The sequence below is a fragment of the Erinaceus europaeus genome, chromosome 21 (assembly GCF_950295315.1).
Source record: "Erinaceus europaeus chromosome 21, mEriEur2.1, whole genome shotgun sequence".
Classification (NCBI taxonomy): domain Eukaryota; kingdom Metazoa; phylum Chordata; class Mammalia; order Eulipotyphla; family Erinaceidae; genus Erinaceus; species Erinaceus europaeus.
The window spans coordinates 28,474,911-28,491,356 of record NC_080182.1 but is presented as its reverse complement, the minus strand read 5'-3'; the positions used below and the strand labels follow the sequence as shown (position 1 = coordinate 28,491,356).

At 52.2% G+C, this 16,446-nt stretch overlaps 1 protein-coding gene across 5 annotated transcripts in view; it reads left to right on the top strand.

Moving 5' to 3' along the window:
• SYN2 (synapsin II) overlaps window positions 1–16,446 on the top strand; it is a 131,505-nt gene that overhangs the window by 82,579 nt on the left and 32,480 nt on the right. For 3 of the 5 annotated variants that reach the window (XM_060180685.1, XM_060180683.1, XM_060180687.1), the window contains exons 2-4: window positions 7,545–7,602; window positions 8,329–8,420; window positions 10,771–10,927. In XM_060180685.1, coding sequence (XP_060036668.1) covers window positions 7,545–7,602; window positions 8,329–8,420; window positions 10,771–10,927 — 307 coding nt within the window. Of the gene's footprint in view, window positions 1–5,709; window positions 5,925–7,544; window positions 7,603–8,328; window positions 8,421–10,770; window positions 10,928–16,446 lie in introns of those variants that run through there. The other 2 variants (XM_060180684.1, XM_060180686.1) reach the window with 2 other exon arrangements.

Sequence of the window (16,446 nt, the reverse complement as noted above, 5' to 3'; positions counted from 1 at the left end):
TCTGAGTGGAAGGTGACAGGAGCCCAGGTGTCCCGCTGAGTATGACACTCAAGTTGGCGCCTCTGGGTGCTGGCACCCCCAATGTCTGACAGCTGGTACCCTCAATGTCTGACCTCTGGTATCTTCAGTTTTTTGACAGCTGGTACCCCCAATGTCTGACAGCTGGTACCCCCAGTGTCTGACAGCCTTAAGACCCACAGCTGTGGCCTGCATCCTCCAGTGAGGTCTCCGTCCTGTGCAGACCTGGGTCACCAGGCAGTGTCTCTGTGGGGGAAGTCAGGGAGAAACCCCCCAACATGTGGAGTGTGCGTGTGAAGAGGTGAAGGGTTTTGCAGGCACTCGACCACGCAGCCCAGCCGGGGGCGTCCCTGAGACGCAGTCCTCACCTCCCGCAGCCGGGGGCGTCCCTGAGACGCAGTCCCCACCTCCCATGCACAGGCAGGCCCCACTCGTGGCCCTACTGTGAGCTCTAACTACTGCCATTCCGTCTGCACCAGCCTGCTCGGGACAGACAGACAATCTGACAAGACATACACACAGTGTTCTGGACAATCCGGGGAAGACTTTGCTCTGAAGCGTCAGCACTTGCAGGCCACAGGGGTTGTAGTGTGAGGGGGAGTCCCAGTGAGAGGCTTAGACAGCTGAGCACAGAGGGTGGTCCCAGGCGGTGGTGGGGATGGGTCAGAGGAGGAGGCAGCCAGGGCGGCCACCCTGGTACACCCTGCAGAGAGTGACACCTTGAAGGCACATTGCCCATGTTTTACTGAAACTTTTGTGTTTACACAGAAATCTGGGGCCTCACCAGCATCTTCCATGGAGGCCAGCCTCCCCTGTGTCACTAACACGTGCTGGTATTGTCATCCCAACCCAGAACTGAGCTGCTAGTGAGTCAGGAAAGACACATGATGCCTAGTGCTGAATGTTCCCCGCTGCCTTTCAGATTATTACCAGTCCTGTTTTGTACAGGAGGAAACTTAGGCTCAGACGGTAGATTTTTAACCAGAGCCCCCCACCCTACACACCCCCAAGAAGCTGAAACAGCTCCACTGATTTTTTTTTTTTTTGGTTGGTGGGGGGCGGTTGGTGCTGGGACCTTACACCAGCGTGATTTCACCATTCATAGTAAACTTAGAATTTTTTTCTTTGCCTCCAGGGTTATTGTTGGGCTTAGTGACACCAGGAATCCACTGCTCCTGGAGGCTATTTTTTTCCTTTTGTTGCCCTTGTTGTTTTATCGATGTTGTAGTTAATATTGTTGTTGTTATTATTGTCATTGTTGTTGGATAGGACAGAGAGAAATGGAGAGAGGAGGGGAAGATGGGGAGAGAAAGATAGACACCTGCAGACCTGCTTTACCACTTGTGAAGCAACCCCCATGCAGGTGGGGAGCCGGAGGCTTGAACCAAGATCCTCACGCCGGTCCTTGTGCTTCGTGCCACATGTGCTTAACCCGCTGTGCTACCGCCCAACCCTACCCCAAATTTTTAAAAAAAAATTATTATCTTTATTTTTAAAATACATTTATTTGATAGAGACAGCCAAGAATTGAGAGGGAAGAGGGAGGTACAGAGGGAGAGAGAGAGAGAGACACCTGCAGCCCTGCTTCACCACTCACAAAGCTTTCCCCCTGCAGGTGGAGACCGGGGGCTCAAACCCGGGTCCTTGAGCACTGTAACATGTGCGCTCAACCAGGCGCGCCACCCCGGCCCCCATTCATAGTGAAGTTTTAATTGTCCTCTTCATTTCATAAAGACAGAGGGAGAGGAGGCAGAGAGGGAGAGATAGGAAAGGAGAGACACCACCACACCACTCCACTGCTCAGGAAGCTTCCTCTGTGCCGGGGGCTCCCGTGCCATGTGGGGACTCGAACCTGGATCCTGGCTTGTGGTAAAGTGTGAACTGGACTAGCTGAGGTAGCCCCACCTTGGATGTTACTACAAGACCTGGCTTCTGTCCCGTGTGTGGAAGAGGGGGGGGCACCAGGTCTCAGAGTGGGCTTGGAAGAGTTATCTCTTCAGCCTCTGGAGACGTGCTGCTGGCAGGTGGGCAGGGACCCTGGAAGGGGCTTGCGGCCTTGAGTAAGAAGAGTTAAATCTGGGCGCCTGCTTTCCCTTGTCACAGCACTGAGGGGAGCCGGTTGATCGCCTGTGAACCATTAGGCCCCACTGGCCCTCAGCTGGTAGGCCTGTTAAGCAGAGGCTACAATGGGGGGAGTTGGCAGCAGACACCATGAGTATTTTTAGTCGCTGCTTCAAGGATGTCCACCTCAGCTCCGCTCTGTGATTGGGCCCCAGGAGCTGACTGCGGGTTGATTTGACAAGGCTGCAGGCACAGCCCCCTTCCCCAGCACCTTCCCAGCATCCAACTTCTGCAAGGGGCTGGAGAGGGGCAGGGGAGGGACTTTCCAGAACTTTCAAACATGGAGAAAATGAGGACTGAGTAAAAAAGCATAGCTGTGTTTATTCCTTGCACCAGGAATTATATATACATATGTATAAATTTAATTTATTTATTGTTGGATAGAGACAGAGAGACATTGAAAGAGGAAGTAAAGAAAGAGAGGGAGAGAGACAGAGAGACACCTGCAGCCCTGCTTCACCACTCGTGAAGCTTTCCCCCTGCAGGTGGGGACCGGGGGCTTGAACCTGGGTCTTTGTGTGTGGGAACAGGTTTGCTCCACCAAGTGCACCACTACTGGTCCCTTCTATTATGTTTATACTATTCTGCCCTACCCTACCCTACCCTACCATATCCTACCCTATCCTATCCTATCCTACCCTACCCTACCCTACCCTACCCTACCCTACCCTACCCTACCCTACCCTATCCCTACCCTACCCTATCCTACCCTATCCTATCCATCAAGACAGGAAGAGAGAAACAAAGAGACCCCTGCAGCCCTGACCCACCACTGTGAATCTTCCCCCTGCAGGTGGGGGCTGGGGGCTTGAACCTGGGTCCTTGTGCACTGTGATGTGCTTGCACCAGGAATTCTGTGATAGACCACTCGCTCTTCTAATGTGCACTTGCACTTGAGATGGGGCTACTAGTGTGGGGTGTAGCATCAAACCCATTACTTTGAAGAGTTGAGTTCTCTGTGTGGGATGACAGTGCTAATATTAACTCTGCAGACTCCAACACGCACTGCAGCTGTTATGAATTATAGATGCCCTATTGTAATTAGAAGAACAAATGGTTTAAAAAGACATGGGTCTCAGAAGTCTAGAAATGGACCTACCTTATGACCCTGCAACTTCTCTCCTGGGGATATATCCAAAGGAACCAAACACACCCATCCAAAAAGATGTTTGTACACCTATCTTCACAGCAGCAATTTGTAATAGCCAAAACCTGGAAGCAGCCCAGGTGTCCAGCAACAGATGAGTGACAGAGCAAGTTGTGGTCTAGATACACAGTAGAATACCACTCAGCTACTTAAAATGATGAACTCGCCTTCTTCACCTCATTTTGGATGGAGCTTGAAGGAACCATGTGAATTGAAAGAAGTCAAAAACAGAAGGATGAATTTGGGCTGATCTCATTCACAGACAGGAGTTGAGAAATAAGAACAGAGGGGAAACACAAAGCAGAACTTGGCCTGGGTTTGGTGTATTGCATGGGAGTAATGTGCTTTAGATATTTATTAATTTTCTTTGCAGATCATGCTGGGAAAATTAATTGTTTTTGAAACTATTCCTTAATCTAAGTCATTGCCAAACTACTTGCAGTAGCAAAGCAAACTCCAATCTGGAAATCTAAACCATCACCAGTAAGTACTGGCTGGCCACCCAGTTAAATCTTGGAAGCCCTGTCTTCAAAGGGCCTTTCACACAACCACTACCAAGAGGCCCCTGCGTATGAGTTGGAAGCCTCATCACTGAGGCATATTTTGGGTGCAGGAAGAAAACACGCACCAAAGGTCTGCCGAGTGTGTCCCTGTTGAGTGCTGGTCTCTGTGCACGTCTGAAGCACCTGTCTTCGCAGAGAGATACACCCATCTCCCCGCAGTGGGAGCGTACAACGTACTTGCAGTCAGGAGGGAGGATGTGACAGGAACACGGCTGGAAACACTTTCATTTTTTGTTGTTTACATTTGTGGACTTCTGAAGACAGATGGGTGGGTTGGTGGCACCATATGACATACTGTTAAATGTCAGCCATGGGAGTTGGGCAGTAGTGCAGCGGGTTAAGCGCACTACTGCGGGTTAAGTGTGTTAAGCGTGCCACTACATGGCACGAAATGCAAGGACTAGCGTTAAGGGTGAAGCAGGTCTGCAAGTGTCTGTCTTTCTCTCCCCGTCTCTGTCTTCCCCTCCTCTCCCCATTTCTCTCTGTCCTATTCAACAGTGATGACATCAGTTACAACAACATTAAAAAAAAGGACAACAAAAGGGAAAATAAATAAATATAAATTTAAAAAAAAGTCAGCTGTGTGCCTCAGGTCACTCAGTGGGAGGGGACAGGTGGGCTTCACACCCTGGGGGCTGAGGTGGGGGAGCCTGCCTTCTGGAGCCTAGCGCCTTGCTCACTGCTGCCACCCAGGTACATGGAAGGTCTCCAGCCACTGGCCCGTCAGCTGGAAATTATTTTTATTTATGATTTTTAAATTTATTAGTGGGGCTAGGCGGTGGCACACCTGGTTAAGCACACACATTGCAGTGTGTAAAGCCCCAGGTTTGAGCCCCTGGTCTCCACCTTGCAGGGGGGAAAGCTTCACAAGTGAAGCAGGTCTGCAGATGTCTCTCTGTTTCTCTTCCTATCTCCCATTCCCCTCTCAATTTCTCTCTTATCTCCATCCAATAATAAATAAATAACAATATTTAAAAATTATTAGTGGCTTAATATTGATTTATAAAAGTATGTAATGACAGGGAACTAGTACCACACTGTCCCCACCACCAGAGCTCTGTGTCCCCATCCGCTCCACTGGAAACTGCAGTGGTTCTCCCAAGGTCACAGATATGGGCTGACTAGTATTTCTAAGAGTCATTTGCCCATTTTTTCTATAGTCCTGCCTTCTCTTTCTTTCTTTCTATTACTACATCCAAATGTCCCTCCCTTTGTCCCCTTCTCTCTCCAGGTCCTGATGGAACTGGAGTTCAGAGCCCTCTGGTCATCTTCCCCTAACATTTCTCCCCCTCTGGGAGTAGGGACTAAAATTCTTAATGGGGTGCAGAAGGTAGGAGTTCTGGCTCCTGTAATTGCTTCTCCACTGGACATGAGCGTTGGCAGGAGGATCCACACCCCCAGCCTGTCTCTGTCTTTCCCTCGTGGGGCAGGTCAGCTGCAGATTTTCTCACTAAATCCCTAGGGCCAAACACTGGCGCTGGGAGACGCTCCTTCTCCTGAAGATGAGACTCCCGCTCTGTGGCCCCTTCTCCGAGCTCCTGGCTCCTCTCCACTAAAACCCGAGGCGAAGCCAAGCAAGGTCGGGGCCTCGGGGTCAGGAAACTGGCCTCACATTTCCAACAGGACTGACTGATTGCCTTAAGGAAAAGACATTAGCTACCCAGGGCTGGGGGCAGGGCAGAGGCTTTGAAAACAACATCTTGGCCAGCTGGGGGCTCAACAGGTGCAGGAAGTGGCACCCCGGCCCGCCCCACCAGAGCAGGCTTGGAGACCCACAGGAGGGATGAGCGGGCCAGGGAGAGAGAAACCTGGCAGTGTGTGAGCCACTGTGCCATGTGGACTCGTAGCCTCAAAAGCGTTGCTAGTGCAAGGGAGATGCACCTCTGTCCCGGGTCATTTCTCCAGCCCTTCCTCTGCGAGCTGTGGATCAGAACCTCGGAGGCCCCGCTCTGCCATGTCAGTGCCGTGTGTAGACATAACCCTCAGCTTCTGAGGAAGACAGGACAGTGGTCATGGGCTTCTCTACACTCCAGAACTTTGCCCGAGGGGCTCGGCAGCTGTGAGCATCCAGAGAGGTCTGGGAACCAGGTTCTGAGGCCCCGTGAGGAACTGGGGCAGAGGTGGGGGGTGTGATGGCCCTTGGCCATGACTGGGTGCCCCAGAGGAACAATCTGAGGGTGTCCAGGGACTCGCAGAGGACAAATCACAACTTCCTAGAACGGGCTGTTCCAGGACTCTGGAGAGGACAGGAAATGGCCCAGCCTCATCCTGGGCTGTCCACAGGAACTGTGAAAGGAAGTATTTGTAGTGGAGATGGTGCTTAGAACATCAGGAAGGAAAATGAGAGGGAGAGGGAGAGGGAGAGGGAGAGGGAGAGGGAGAGGGAGAGGGAGAGGGAGAGGGAGAGGGAGAGGGAAAGGGAGAGGGAGGAAGCACGGCTCTGCAGTATAGCTCTGCAGTATAGCCCACGGCACTTCAGCCCATGGCAGAGGGGGATAGTGCAGTGTGGGGTCAGGGCGGGGGGGGGGGGTTTGTACTGGACTCCCCCTCAGATGTGAGTGCCGACCCTTTCACCTACTCACTGGGGTTGTTGTCCCCTTCTGAATCTTGGCTTCCTCTTCTTGAGACGCAGACACCCCGCTCCCTGTCTCCGCAGTTGTGATGAGATCTTGAAGGCAGGGACTGTGCAATTTCACAACCCCCTCCCGCCAGCAAATATGCATGTATTCTTTGCCTCTGGAAAGGACTTCCAAAAAACTGCCAGTGGGACTCACTCATTTGAAATTCTAAGGGCAGCAGGAGCAGGTCTGACCTAACCACCTGGGGCCATGTGGAGAACCAGCCTAAGGGCAAAGAGGAACCCCCACCTTCTGCACCCCATAGAGAATTCTGATTCATATTCCCAGAGGGGGACAAATGTTGGGAGAAGATGCCCAGAGGGCTCTGAACCCCAATTCCACCAGGACCTTGAGAAGAGGAAAAAAGGAAGGACATTTGGAAGTAGCAATAGGTTTAGGTGTGACTTAGAAAGGCAGGGCCATAGGAAAAAATGGGAAATACTTATAAATCTAGATAGTTCTAGAAATAATAGTCAACCCATATCTGTGACCTTGGGAGAACCACTGTAGTCTCCAGTGGAGGGGATGGGGACACAGAACTCTGGTGGTGGGACCGGTGTGGAATTAGACCCCTACAATCTTATGTATTTGTAGATCAATATTAACTCACTAATAAAAAAAAAACCAATCAAAAATTTAAAAAGACTATTTGGGGTAGCACGACCTTATGCCAATGGTAAGCTGACTCTCTCTCTCTCTCTCTCTCTCCTTCTCCCCTCCCCTATAATAAACACGTAGATCTTTGAAAGTCTCCAAGGTGGGACGATGAATTTCTGACCTCCGATATTGTCACCAAACTGATTTGTGGGGTTGGGCGGTGGTACAGCCAGTGCAGCAGAGCACATGTGACAGTGCACGAGGACCCAGGTTCAAGCCCCCAGGTCCCACCCGCAGGAGGAAAGCTTCACAAACTGAAGCAATGCTGCAGGTCTCTCCCTCTCTCCTTCCCTCCCCCCATCCCTCCCTCCTTTTTCTTTCAGTAAATAAATTAATTATAGAAAATCAAAAACAAACAAAAAACCCTTAAAAGAAAAATGTAATGTGTGTATATTGTTTTTCTTCTTCTTTTCTCCCCAGGGCCAAGTGCTTCCGGGGCAAAAAAGTCCTTGGCGATTATGACATCAGAGTGGAACAGGTAATGAGCCCCCAGCCCAGAGCTGTGGCCTTGTCACCATCGCTGCCCTCTTCTCTGTGACCCAGAGCCAGCCATGGAGCCCCGGGGCCCATCTCCCGGCCCCTGGCCTCTCCTTGGCCGGGTCTCTCTAGAGACGTGCTCAGCACAGCCTCTCCTTCCTGCTTCTCTGATTGATTTTAAAAAGTTCTTTGGGGATGTAACGACTTACAGTCAGTGGTAAATACAGTGGTCTGCAAAGAGACTTGCCTGAGGCTCCAAAGTCCCAGATTCAGTCCCCATACCACCTGGTTAAAAAAAAAAAAAAAGAAAAGGAAAAGGAAGGAAGAGAGGAAGAGAGACAAGAAAAGAAAAAAAGAAATCAAGTAGGGGCCAGGTGGTGGCACACCTGGTTGGTGCCTGTATTATAGCTCCTAGTATCATATTTGAATTCGCAAGGCCCTGGCCCCCACCTGCAGGGCGGAAACTTCACAAGTGGTGAAGCAAGGCTGCACATCTCTCTCTGTCTCTCTCCCTCTCTATCGCTCTCTCCTCTCAATTTCTCTCTGTTCTATCCTATAGTAAATACATAAGAAATCAAGTTATCTCCAACAACAACAATAATAACTACAACAATAAAACAACAAGGGCAACAAAAGGGAATAAAAAAAAAAAAAGAAATCAAGTTATCATATAAACAGGTTAGAAGGAAGCAAAACCTCAAACAACGTGCCCCCTCCTCCCCCCCAGGTGGAATTCTCGGAGCTCAACCTGGTGGCCCACGCTGACGGCACCTATGCCGTGGACATGCAGGTGCTCAGGAACGGCACCAAGGTGGTCCGGTAAGGCCCCTCTGTCCTCGTCTCTGGTCACAGAGTGACTGTCTGCCTCAGGGGTCTTGCAGGGCACAGGGCCTCACGGGAGAGACAGGGACGTGGGAAGGCTACTGCCCTGGGGAGCCTGGGGCTGCTGTCAAAGGCTCCACACCCTGCCCTCACTCCAGGGGCCTCTTAAGCCTTTTTGTTACCCTTGTTTTTTTGTTGTTGTTGTTGTTGTAGTTATTGTTGTTGTTGTTGACATCCTTGTTGGATAGGACAGAGAGAAATGGAGAGAGGAGGGGAAGACAGAGAGGGGGAGAGAAAGATAGACACCTGCAGACCTGCTTCACTGCTTGTGAAGCAGGTGGGGAGACAGAGCTCGAACTGGGATCCTTATGCCAGACCTCGCGCTTCGCGCCATGTGTGCTTACAGCCCGACCCCCCTATTTGTTTCTTTTTAATGAGCAAGATAGACAGAGACTAGAGCCTTGCTCAGCTTTGACTGATGGTGGTGCTGGGGACTGAATCTGGAACCTCAGGGTCTCAGGCAAGAAAGTCCTTTTGTAGAACTATTACCACTACTACTACTACTACTACTACTACTACTACTACTACTACTACTACTACTACTACTACTACTAATTGGCCCAGAGCCCTGTTTTGCTCTGGCTGATGGTGATGCCTGGGACTGAACCTGTCCTCAGGGCCTCAGGGCCTCAGGGCCTCGGGCGGGAAAGTCTTTTGTAGACCCATCGTGCTGTCTCCCCGGCCCACACATTGCATTCACTGTATAGCCCTCACTCCACGGGCTCTTAAGCCTGATTCGAAAGAGACACGGCAGGTTCAAAAGAACGTGAGGCCATGTAGCACTTAGACGTCAGGTGGTGATCCAGCCGGGTGACTGATAGTCATTGTACAACAGGCAGGCCGAGTAAATAGAGTTGTTCCTGGGGGGCCAGGCAGTGGTGCTCCTAGTTAAGCACACATATACACCACAGTGCACAGGGACCGAGGGTTAAGCCCCTGGTCCCCACCTGCAGGGGGGAAGCTTCCAGAGCAACGAAGCAGGGCTACAGGTGTCTCTCTATCTCCCCCTTGACTCTCAGTTTCTCTGTCTCTATCCAATAAATAAACACTTAAAAAAATAAGAAGAGGGATCAGGTAGTGGTGCACCTGGTTGAGCGCACACGTTACCATGCTGAAGGACTCAGGTTCAAGCCTCCAGTCCCCACCTGCATGGGGAAAGTTTCAGGAGTGGTGAAGCAGAGCTGCAGGCGTCTTTCTGTCTCTCTCCCTGTCTGTCTCCTCCTCCTCCTCCTCTTTCAGTTTCTCTCTTTGTCCAGTAGTAAATACGATTAAAAAAAACAAATATTGTTGATATTTTTAAAAATATTTATTTATTTATTGAATAGAGACAGAGAAATGGAGAGGGGTGGGGGAAATAGAGAGGCAGAGAGACACCTGCAGCCCTGCTTCAGTATTTGCAAACCTCTCCCCATTAAGGTGGGGGACCAGGGACTTGAACTCAGATCCTTCAGCATGATAACATGTGTGCTCAACCAGGTGCACCACCACCCGACCCCTCTTCTATTTTATTAACTGTTTATTAGATATGACAGAGAGAAACTGAGAGGGAAGAAGAGAGAAAGAGGAAGAGAGAGGGGGCCGGATGGTAGCACACTGGGTTCAGTGCACGTGGCACAAAGTACAAGGACCAAGGACCGGCGTAAGGATCCCAGTTTGAGCCCCTGGCTCCCCACCTGCAGAGGAGTCGCTTCACAGGTGGTGAAGCAGGTCTGCAGGTGTCTGTCTTTCTCTCCCCCTCTCTGTCTTCCCTTCCTCTCTCCATTTCTCTCTGTCCTATCCAGCAACAACAACAAGGGCAAAAAAATGGGCAACAAACTGGGAAAAATGGCCTCTGGGAGCAGTGGATTTGTATGCAAGCACCAAGCCCCAGCAATAACACTGGAGGCAAAGAGAGAGAGAGAGAGAGAGATGAAGAGAGACAGAGAGACACCTGCAGCCCTGCTTCACCATTTGTGAAACTTCTCCCTGCAGGTGGGGACGGGGAGGAGGGGGGCTTGAGCCCTGGTCCTTGTGCACGGTAAGGTGTGTGCTCAGCCAGATGTGCCAGCACCTGGACCCAGTGGACTGGCGGAGCACAGGGCTTGCAAGTTGGCTTGGCCCCAGCCCCACAGGTATTGGCGTGGAGCCCGGCGGCCCCTGTCTCTGCTCCCTGTGACTTGGCTGCAGAGGAGACTGTGGGCGTGGAGCTGGGCGCGGGGTCCCCAGGCCCCTGCTCGGTGCAGGTGGCCAGCGGGGTGGGGAGGGGGCTGCGGGGTGTGTGTGACGGCCTCTGCACCCCCTCCCCCAGGTCCTTCCGGCCCGACTTCGTGCTGGTGCGGCAACACGCCTTTGGCATGGCTGAGAACGAGGACTTCCGCCACCTGGTCATCGGCATGCAGTACGCCGGCCTCCCCTGCGTCAACTCCCTGGACTCCATTTACAACTTCTGTGACAAGCCCTGGGTGGTGAGTGTGTGTATGTGAGTGTGTGTGTATGGGAGTGTGAGTGTGTCTGAGAGTGTGTGAGAGTGTGAGTGTGTGTTTGTGTGTGTGTGTGTGTATGGGAGTGCGAGTGTGTCTGAGAGTGTGTGAGAGTGTGAGTGTGTGTTTGTGTGTGTCAGTTTGTGTGTGTGTATGAGAATGTGTGTGAGTTTGTGTGTGTGTATGAGAGTGTGTGTGTTTGTGTGTGTGTATGAGAGTATGAGTGTGTGTGTGTGAGTGTGTGTGTCTCTGAGAGTTGTGAGAGTGAGTGAGTATGTGTATGAGTGTGTGTGTGTGTGTGTGTGTAAGTTTGTGTGTATGAGAGTATGTGCATGTGTCTGTGAGTGTGTGGGTTTGTGTGTGTGAGTGTGTGTGTATGAGAGTGTGTGTGTGTGTTTGTGTGTGTGTGAGAGTGTGTGTGTATGAGAGAGTCTGTGAGAATGTGAGTGTGTGTGTGTGTGTGTGTATGAGAGTGTGTGTGTTTGTGTGTGTGTATGAGAATGTGAGTGTGTGAGTTTGTGTGTGTATGAGAGTGTGAGTGAGTGTGTGTGTGTGTGAGTGTGTGTGTCTATGAGAGTTGTGAGAGTGAGTGTGTGTATGAGTGTGTGTGTGTGTGTAAGTTTGTGTGTATGAGAGTGTGTGCATGTGTCTGTGAGTGTGTGTGTATGTGAGTGTGTGTGTGTGTCTGTGTGAGTTTGTGTGTGTTTTTGTGAGTGTGTGTATGTGTGTGTATGAGAGTGTGTGTGTGTGAGTTTGTGTGTGTGAGTGTGTGTGCATGTGGGGGACTGGCCTCCTGCCTCGGTCCCCAGGGGCCTCAGGTGACATCCTCCAGCCGGGGCCAGGGGCAGTGTTTCCCCCTGGGCGGGGTCTGTGTAGCAGGGATGCTCTCCTCTCAGTCAGCAGAGGCCACAGCGACTGCACCCGGTTCTCACCCAAGGCCGTGTCGGTCTCTTTCTGAGGGAGGTGAGACAGAGCGCAGACACGAAAGTAAGGGTTGCGGTCACCGCGGGGCACCCTGCCGCCCCTTCCCCTGCTGAGGACACCCAGCCTCTCCATCCCAGCTTGGATGGAACCACCTGTCCGTCACCTCCACTTTGTTTTCCAGCAGCCGGATCTCTGCTGTCACACGCTGGCCAGGGTCACCCCTGGGCTAAGCCTCTCCACCCCTGTTCTTAGTCTGTAAGCTGGGACCAGGGTTATGGCTGCCAGGCTCTGGCTGCCCCTTAGGATTGGGGTCCCTTTAAGAAGCTAGTTCCCAGGGGCCGGGCGGTGGCCCACTTGGTTAAGCGTGCACATGATGTGATGTGGGAAAGGCTCAGGTTTGAGCCCCTGGCTCCCCACCTGCAAGGGGGCAGTGCTTCAGAAGGGGTAAAGCAGGTCTGCAGGTCTCTCTCTCTCTCCATCTTCCCCCTCAATTTCTCTCTGTCCTATTCAATAAAAATAAAAAGGAAAAATGAGCATTGGGAGCAGTGGATTTGTAGTGCTGGCAATGAGCCCCAGTGACAACTCTGGTGGCAATTAAAAAAAAGGAGGAGGAGGACAACAGCCAGGTGGTGTGGCATCTGGTTGAGTGCACATGTTACAGTGCGCAAGGACCTGTGTTCAAGCCCTCAGACTCTACCTGCAGGGGGAAAGCTTTGACAGTGGTGAAGCAGGGCTGCAGGTCTCTGTTTTTCTCTCTCTCTTTCTCCCCCTTCCCTCTCAGTTTCTGGCTGTTGCTATCCAATAAAGATAAAAAAAATTTTTTTTAAAGGGAGGAAGAGAAGGAGCTGGTTCCCTGCTTCGCATTCTGGATCTGTGCTGCAGACCAAAGAAGTGTCAGCCAGTCTGTCCTTGGGCTCTGCTCCTCCTGGGATCTGGGATCTGGGATCTGGGCTCTGGGATCTGGGATCTGGGGGAGGTTCGCACTCTCACTCGTTCAAGTCCCAGCAAGTTGTCTCTGGCACACAGGGTGCAGCCTGGCCAGCCCCTGGTTCCTGTATTTTCTGCAGCCAGCTGTCACTCAGCGGGCACTGGGTTTCCTGTTCCAGCTGCTGGTGGGGTAGGAGGGGCAGGGCCCTCTGAGGTCAGGGTGCTGACTCACCTGTCCTCAGTGTCTCCACAGTGTTGCCTGAGGTGGGGGCTGGCCCTCGCTGAGCTGGAGGAGTCTTTGGCTTGCACCCCATCTCTCAGAGCACACCTGCCGCCCCCTCAGCTGCTCAGGGCTGGCTCCAGGGTGTGTGGGAGCTGAGGGGATCCCTGAGCTTGGTATTCCAGAAAAGGAGAACGCCTCTGAGCCTCAGTGCTGCAAACCTGCCCCAAATCCTGCCACCCCACTCCTGGGGTACTTTTGGACACAGGTCTGCAAGGGTTAACTGGAAGCATTTCATTTATTTATTTATGGGGGACAGGCAGTGACATACCTGGTTAAGCACACACTTGTGTGCAAGAACCCGGGTTCAAGGCCCCACTCCCCACCTGCAGGGGAAAGCTTTGTGAGTGGTGAAGCAGGGCTGCAGGTGTCTCTCTGTCTGTCTCCCTCTCTATCTCTCCCTTTCTTCTCAATTTCTCTCTCTTTTTAAGATTTCTTTGTTGTTATTGTCTTTTTTAATTTATTGGGTAGAGGCAGTCAGAAACTGAGAGGAAAGGGGATGATATGAGGTAGAGAGACAGAGTTACCTACAGCCCTGCTTCACCACTCATGATGTTTTCCCCCTGCAGGTGGGAATTGGGGGCTCAAATCTGGGTCCTTGCACATTGTAACATGTGTACTCAACCAGGTGTGCCACCATCCAGCCCCCTCTTCTCAATTTCTCTTTGTTTCTGTCCAGTAATAAATAAAATATTTTATTTATTTATTTAATTGCCACCAGGGTTATCGCCGGGGCTCAGTGCCAGCACTACAAATCCACTGCTCCTGGCATCCAAAATTCCCTTTGTTTTTTCCTTCTATTTTTTTCTTTTATTGGATAGAGACAGAGAGAAGTTGAGAGAGGAGGGGGAGATAGAGAGACAGAGAGACACCTACAACCCTGCTTTGCCACTTGTGAAGCTTCCCCCCTGCAGGTAGGGACCAGGGGCTTGAACCTGGGTCCTTGCATATGGTAACATGTGCGCTTAACTAGGTGGCCCCAGCCAGTCCCAACTGAAAGCACTTCTTTCCAGGACAGATAAGGAGAACATCTTAAATTCCGCTGGCGCCTGGAATCCTGCGTCTTCCATGACTTCCTCTTTGAGGCCTTGGCCAAGTGTTTGTAAAGAACTCTCTCTTTCTCTTTTTCTTTCTTCCTTTCTTTTTTAAACTTTATATTTATTTAATTTGATAGGACAGAGAGAAACCAAGAGGGAATGAGTTTGGAGGAGAGACAGACACTTGTAGACCTGCTTCACCACTTGTGGAGTTTCCCTTTTACAGGTGGGGACCAGGGGCTCGAACCTGGGTCCTAGCGCATGGTAACCTGTGCACTTAACCAGGTGTGCCACCGCCCGGCCCCCGTTCTTTCTCTCTGTCTTCTGTCTGCTGTGGTGAAATAGGCTTCTCAGGTGTCACACACTGGCTTCCTTGGTGACCTGGCTCAGGACTGTTCCCAAAGAGGCCACCAGCCCTGCCCAGCACACCCAGTAGACAGGCTCAGGAGGGCGACTGGGCTCCCGGGGACACAGTCCTGGGAATGGGCTGCCGTTTCTGTCTCCACCGTCCTGGGCATTGGGAGCCTGCTGGGGCCCTTGCTGGCATGGCCCAGGTGTCTGTAACTCTTCCACACGTGGGAGACGGGGCCTCAACTGCCTCTGGGCCCTGCCAGCATGTGGGCTGCTGGAGGAAAGAGGTCGTTGGACAGGGCTGGCACCTGCCCCGGGGAGGGGGGACTGGAGGTGCAGTAGGAGGCCAGAGGCAAATCAGGGGGTGGAGGAGGGAATCTGGGGGTGCATCAGGAGGCCAGAAGCAAAGCAGGGATCCTGCAGGCCTATCTTGAGGCTCAGAGAGAGTCAGGCAGAGGATCAAAGAGGGCAGGCCGCTCTGAGGGCTTCACCTTGAGAGTCAGAGCAGGCTGGGTCCAAAGACCAGAGAGGGCAGTGCACAGGACAGTGGGGTGCAGTGGACAGGACAGTGGGGTGCAGTGCACAGGACACTGGGGTGCAGTGGACAGGACAGTGGGGTGCAGTGCACAGGACACTGGGGTGCAGTACACAGGATGGCAGGCACAAAGTGGCCAGGGCAGCCTGTCTCTCAGCTTTTGGTCACTGCTCCCAGTCCCACCTGGATCACACACACAAACCTGAGGGGATGGGCTGTGAGACAAACAGCAGGCAGGTTTGATGGACAAATTCTCCTGGTCAGTCCCGACTGGCACCTGGGGCTGTGGCCCTAGGGAGATGCACACTGAGTGTGGACAGCTGTGTGATGGGTTGAGCAGGGAAGTCCTGTGTGATACCTGGGGGCAGGTCACGGTCTCTGCAGAGCCAGGAGGCAGTTACTAGCAGGAAGGAGCAGGAGAAGGACTGGGGTGGGGGTAAGAGGGCCCGTCTCTGAATCTGGCTCAGCTGTGCAGTGGTGTTGAGCAGGTGCACTCTTGGGGGGGGGCTTCCTAGCTCATGAAATGCTACAGCAGGGCCAAGGTTCAAGCCCCTGCTCCCCACCTGCAGGGGGGAAGCTTCACGAGTGGTGGAGCAGGGCTGTAGGTGTCTCTCTGTCTCCATCTTCCCCTTCCCTCCCCTCTCAATTTCTTTCTGTCCTGTCAAATAAAAACAAAACAGAAATTTTTTTTAGCCATATATTTTCTGATGGGCATCTAGGCTGCTTCCACTCTCTGGCTGTTGTGAACAATGCAGCTGTGAGCACGGGGCTGCGTGTGTCCCTTCTAATTAGTGTCTGAGTGTCTGCCGGATAAAGCCTCCGAGTGGACTTGTGGGTCATGAGGTGACTCCATGTCTGTCTGTTGAAGGACTGTCCGCACAGTCTCCACAGGGACGGCCCCAGTCTGCATCCCAGCAGCAGTGAGCAGAGACCCTTTTCCCCACAGCCTCGCCAGCACCTGTCATCTCTGTTTGTTGATGGAAACTGTTCTCACAGGTGCGAGATGGAATCTCAGCGTCGTTTTAATTTGCATTCCTCTCACGATGAGTGAAGTGGAGCCTTTCTTCATGTGTCTGTGGGCCGTGTGTGTCTTCTTTCCTTGCTGGGTACCTTCTCACCACACCTTTGCGAGCACATGGGCGTGGCGTCACTTCTTCCCTTGGAGCTCCTCTGGATTTTACAGATGAGACCCTAGAGAGTTCAAGTCTTTTTTTTTTTTCTTTTCCCCCTTGAGCTTCTCCCAGAAAGTTTGATTCTTACGTGAGCAGAATCTGCACTGCCCACTGCCATCACCTGCTCACGTCTGGGGGCTTCTCACTGCCCACAGGGAGGGAGAGCCTTCCTATCCTGGCTGTTGAACTTCTGGGATCCTGCGTCCCTGCACCTGCTGTCTGTCACCGGCTCTCTGGAGAAGCAGGCATGAAGGGAGGGACACCCAGATGTCAGTCCC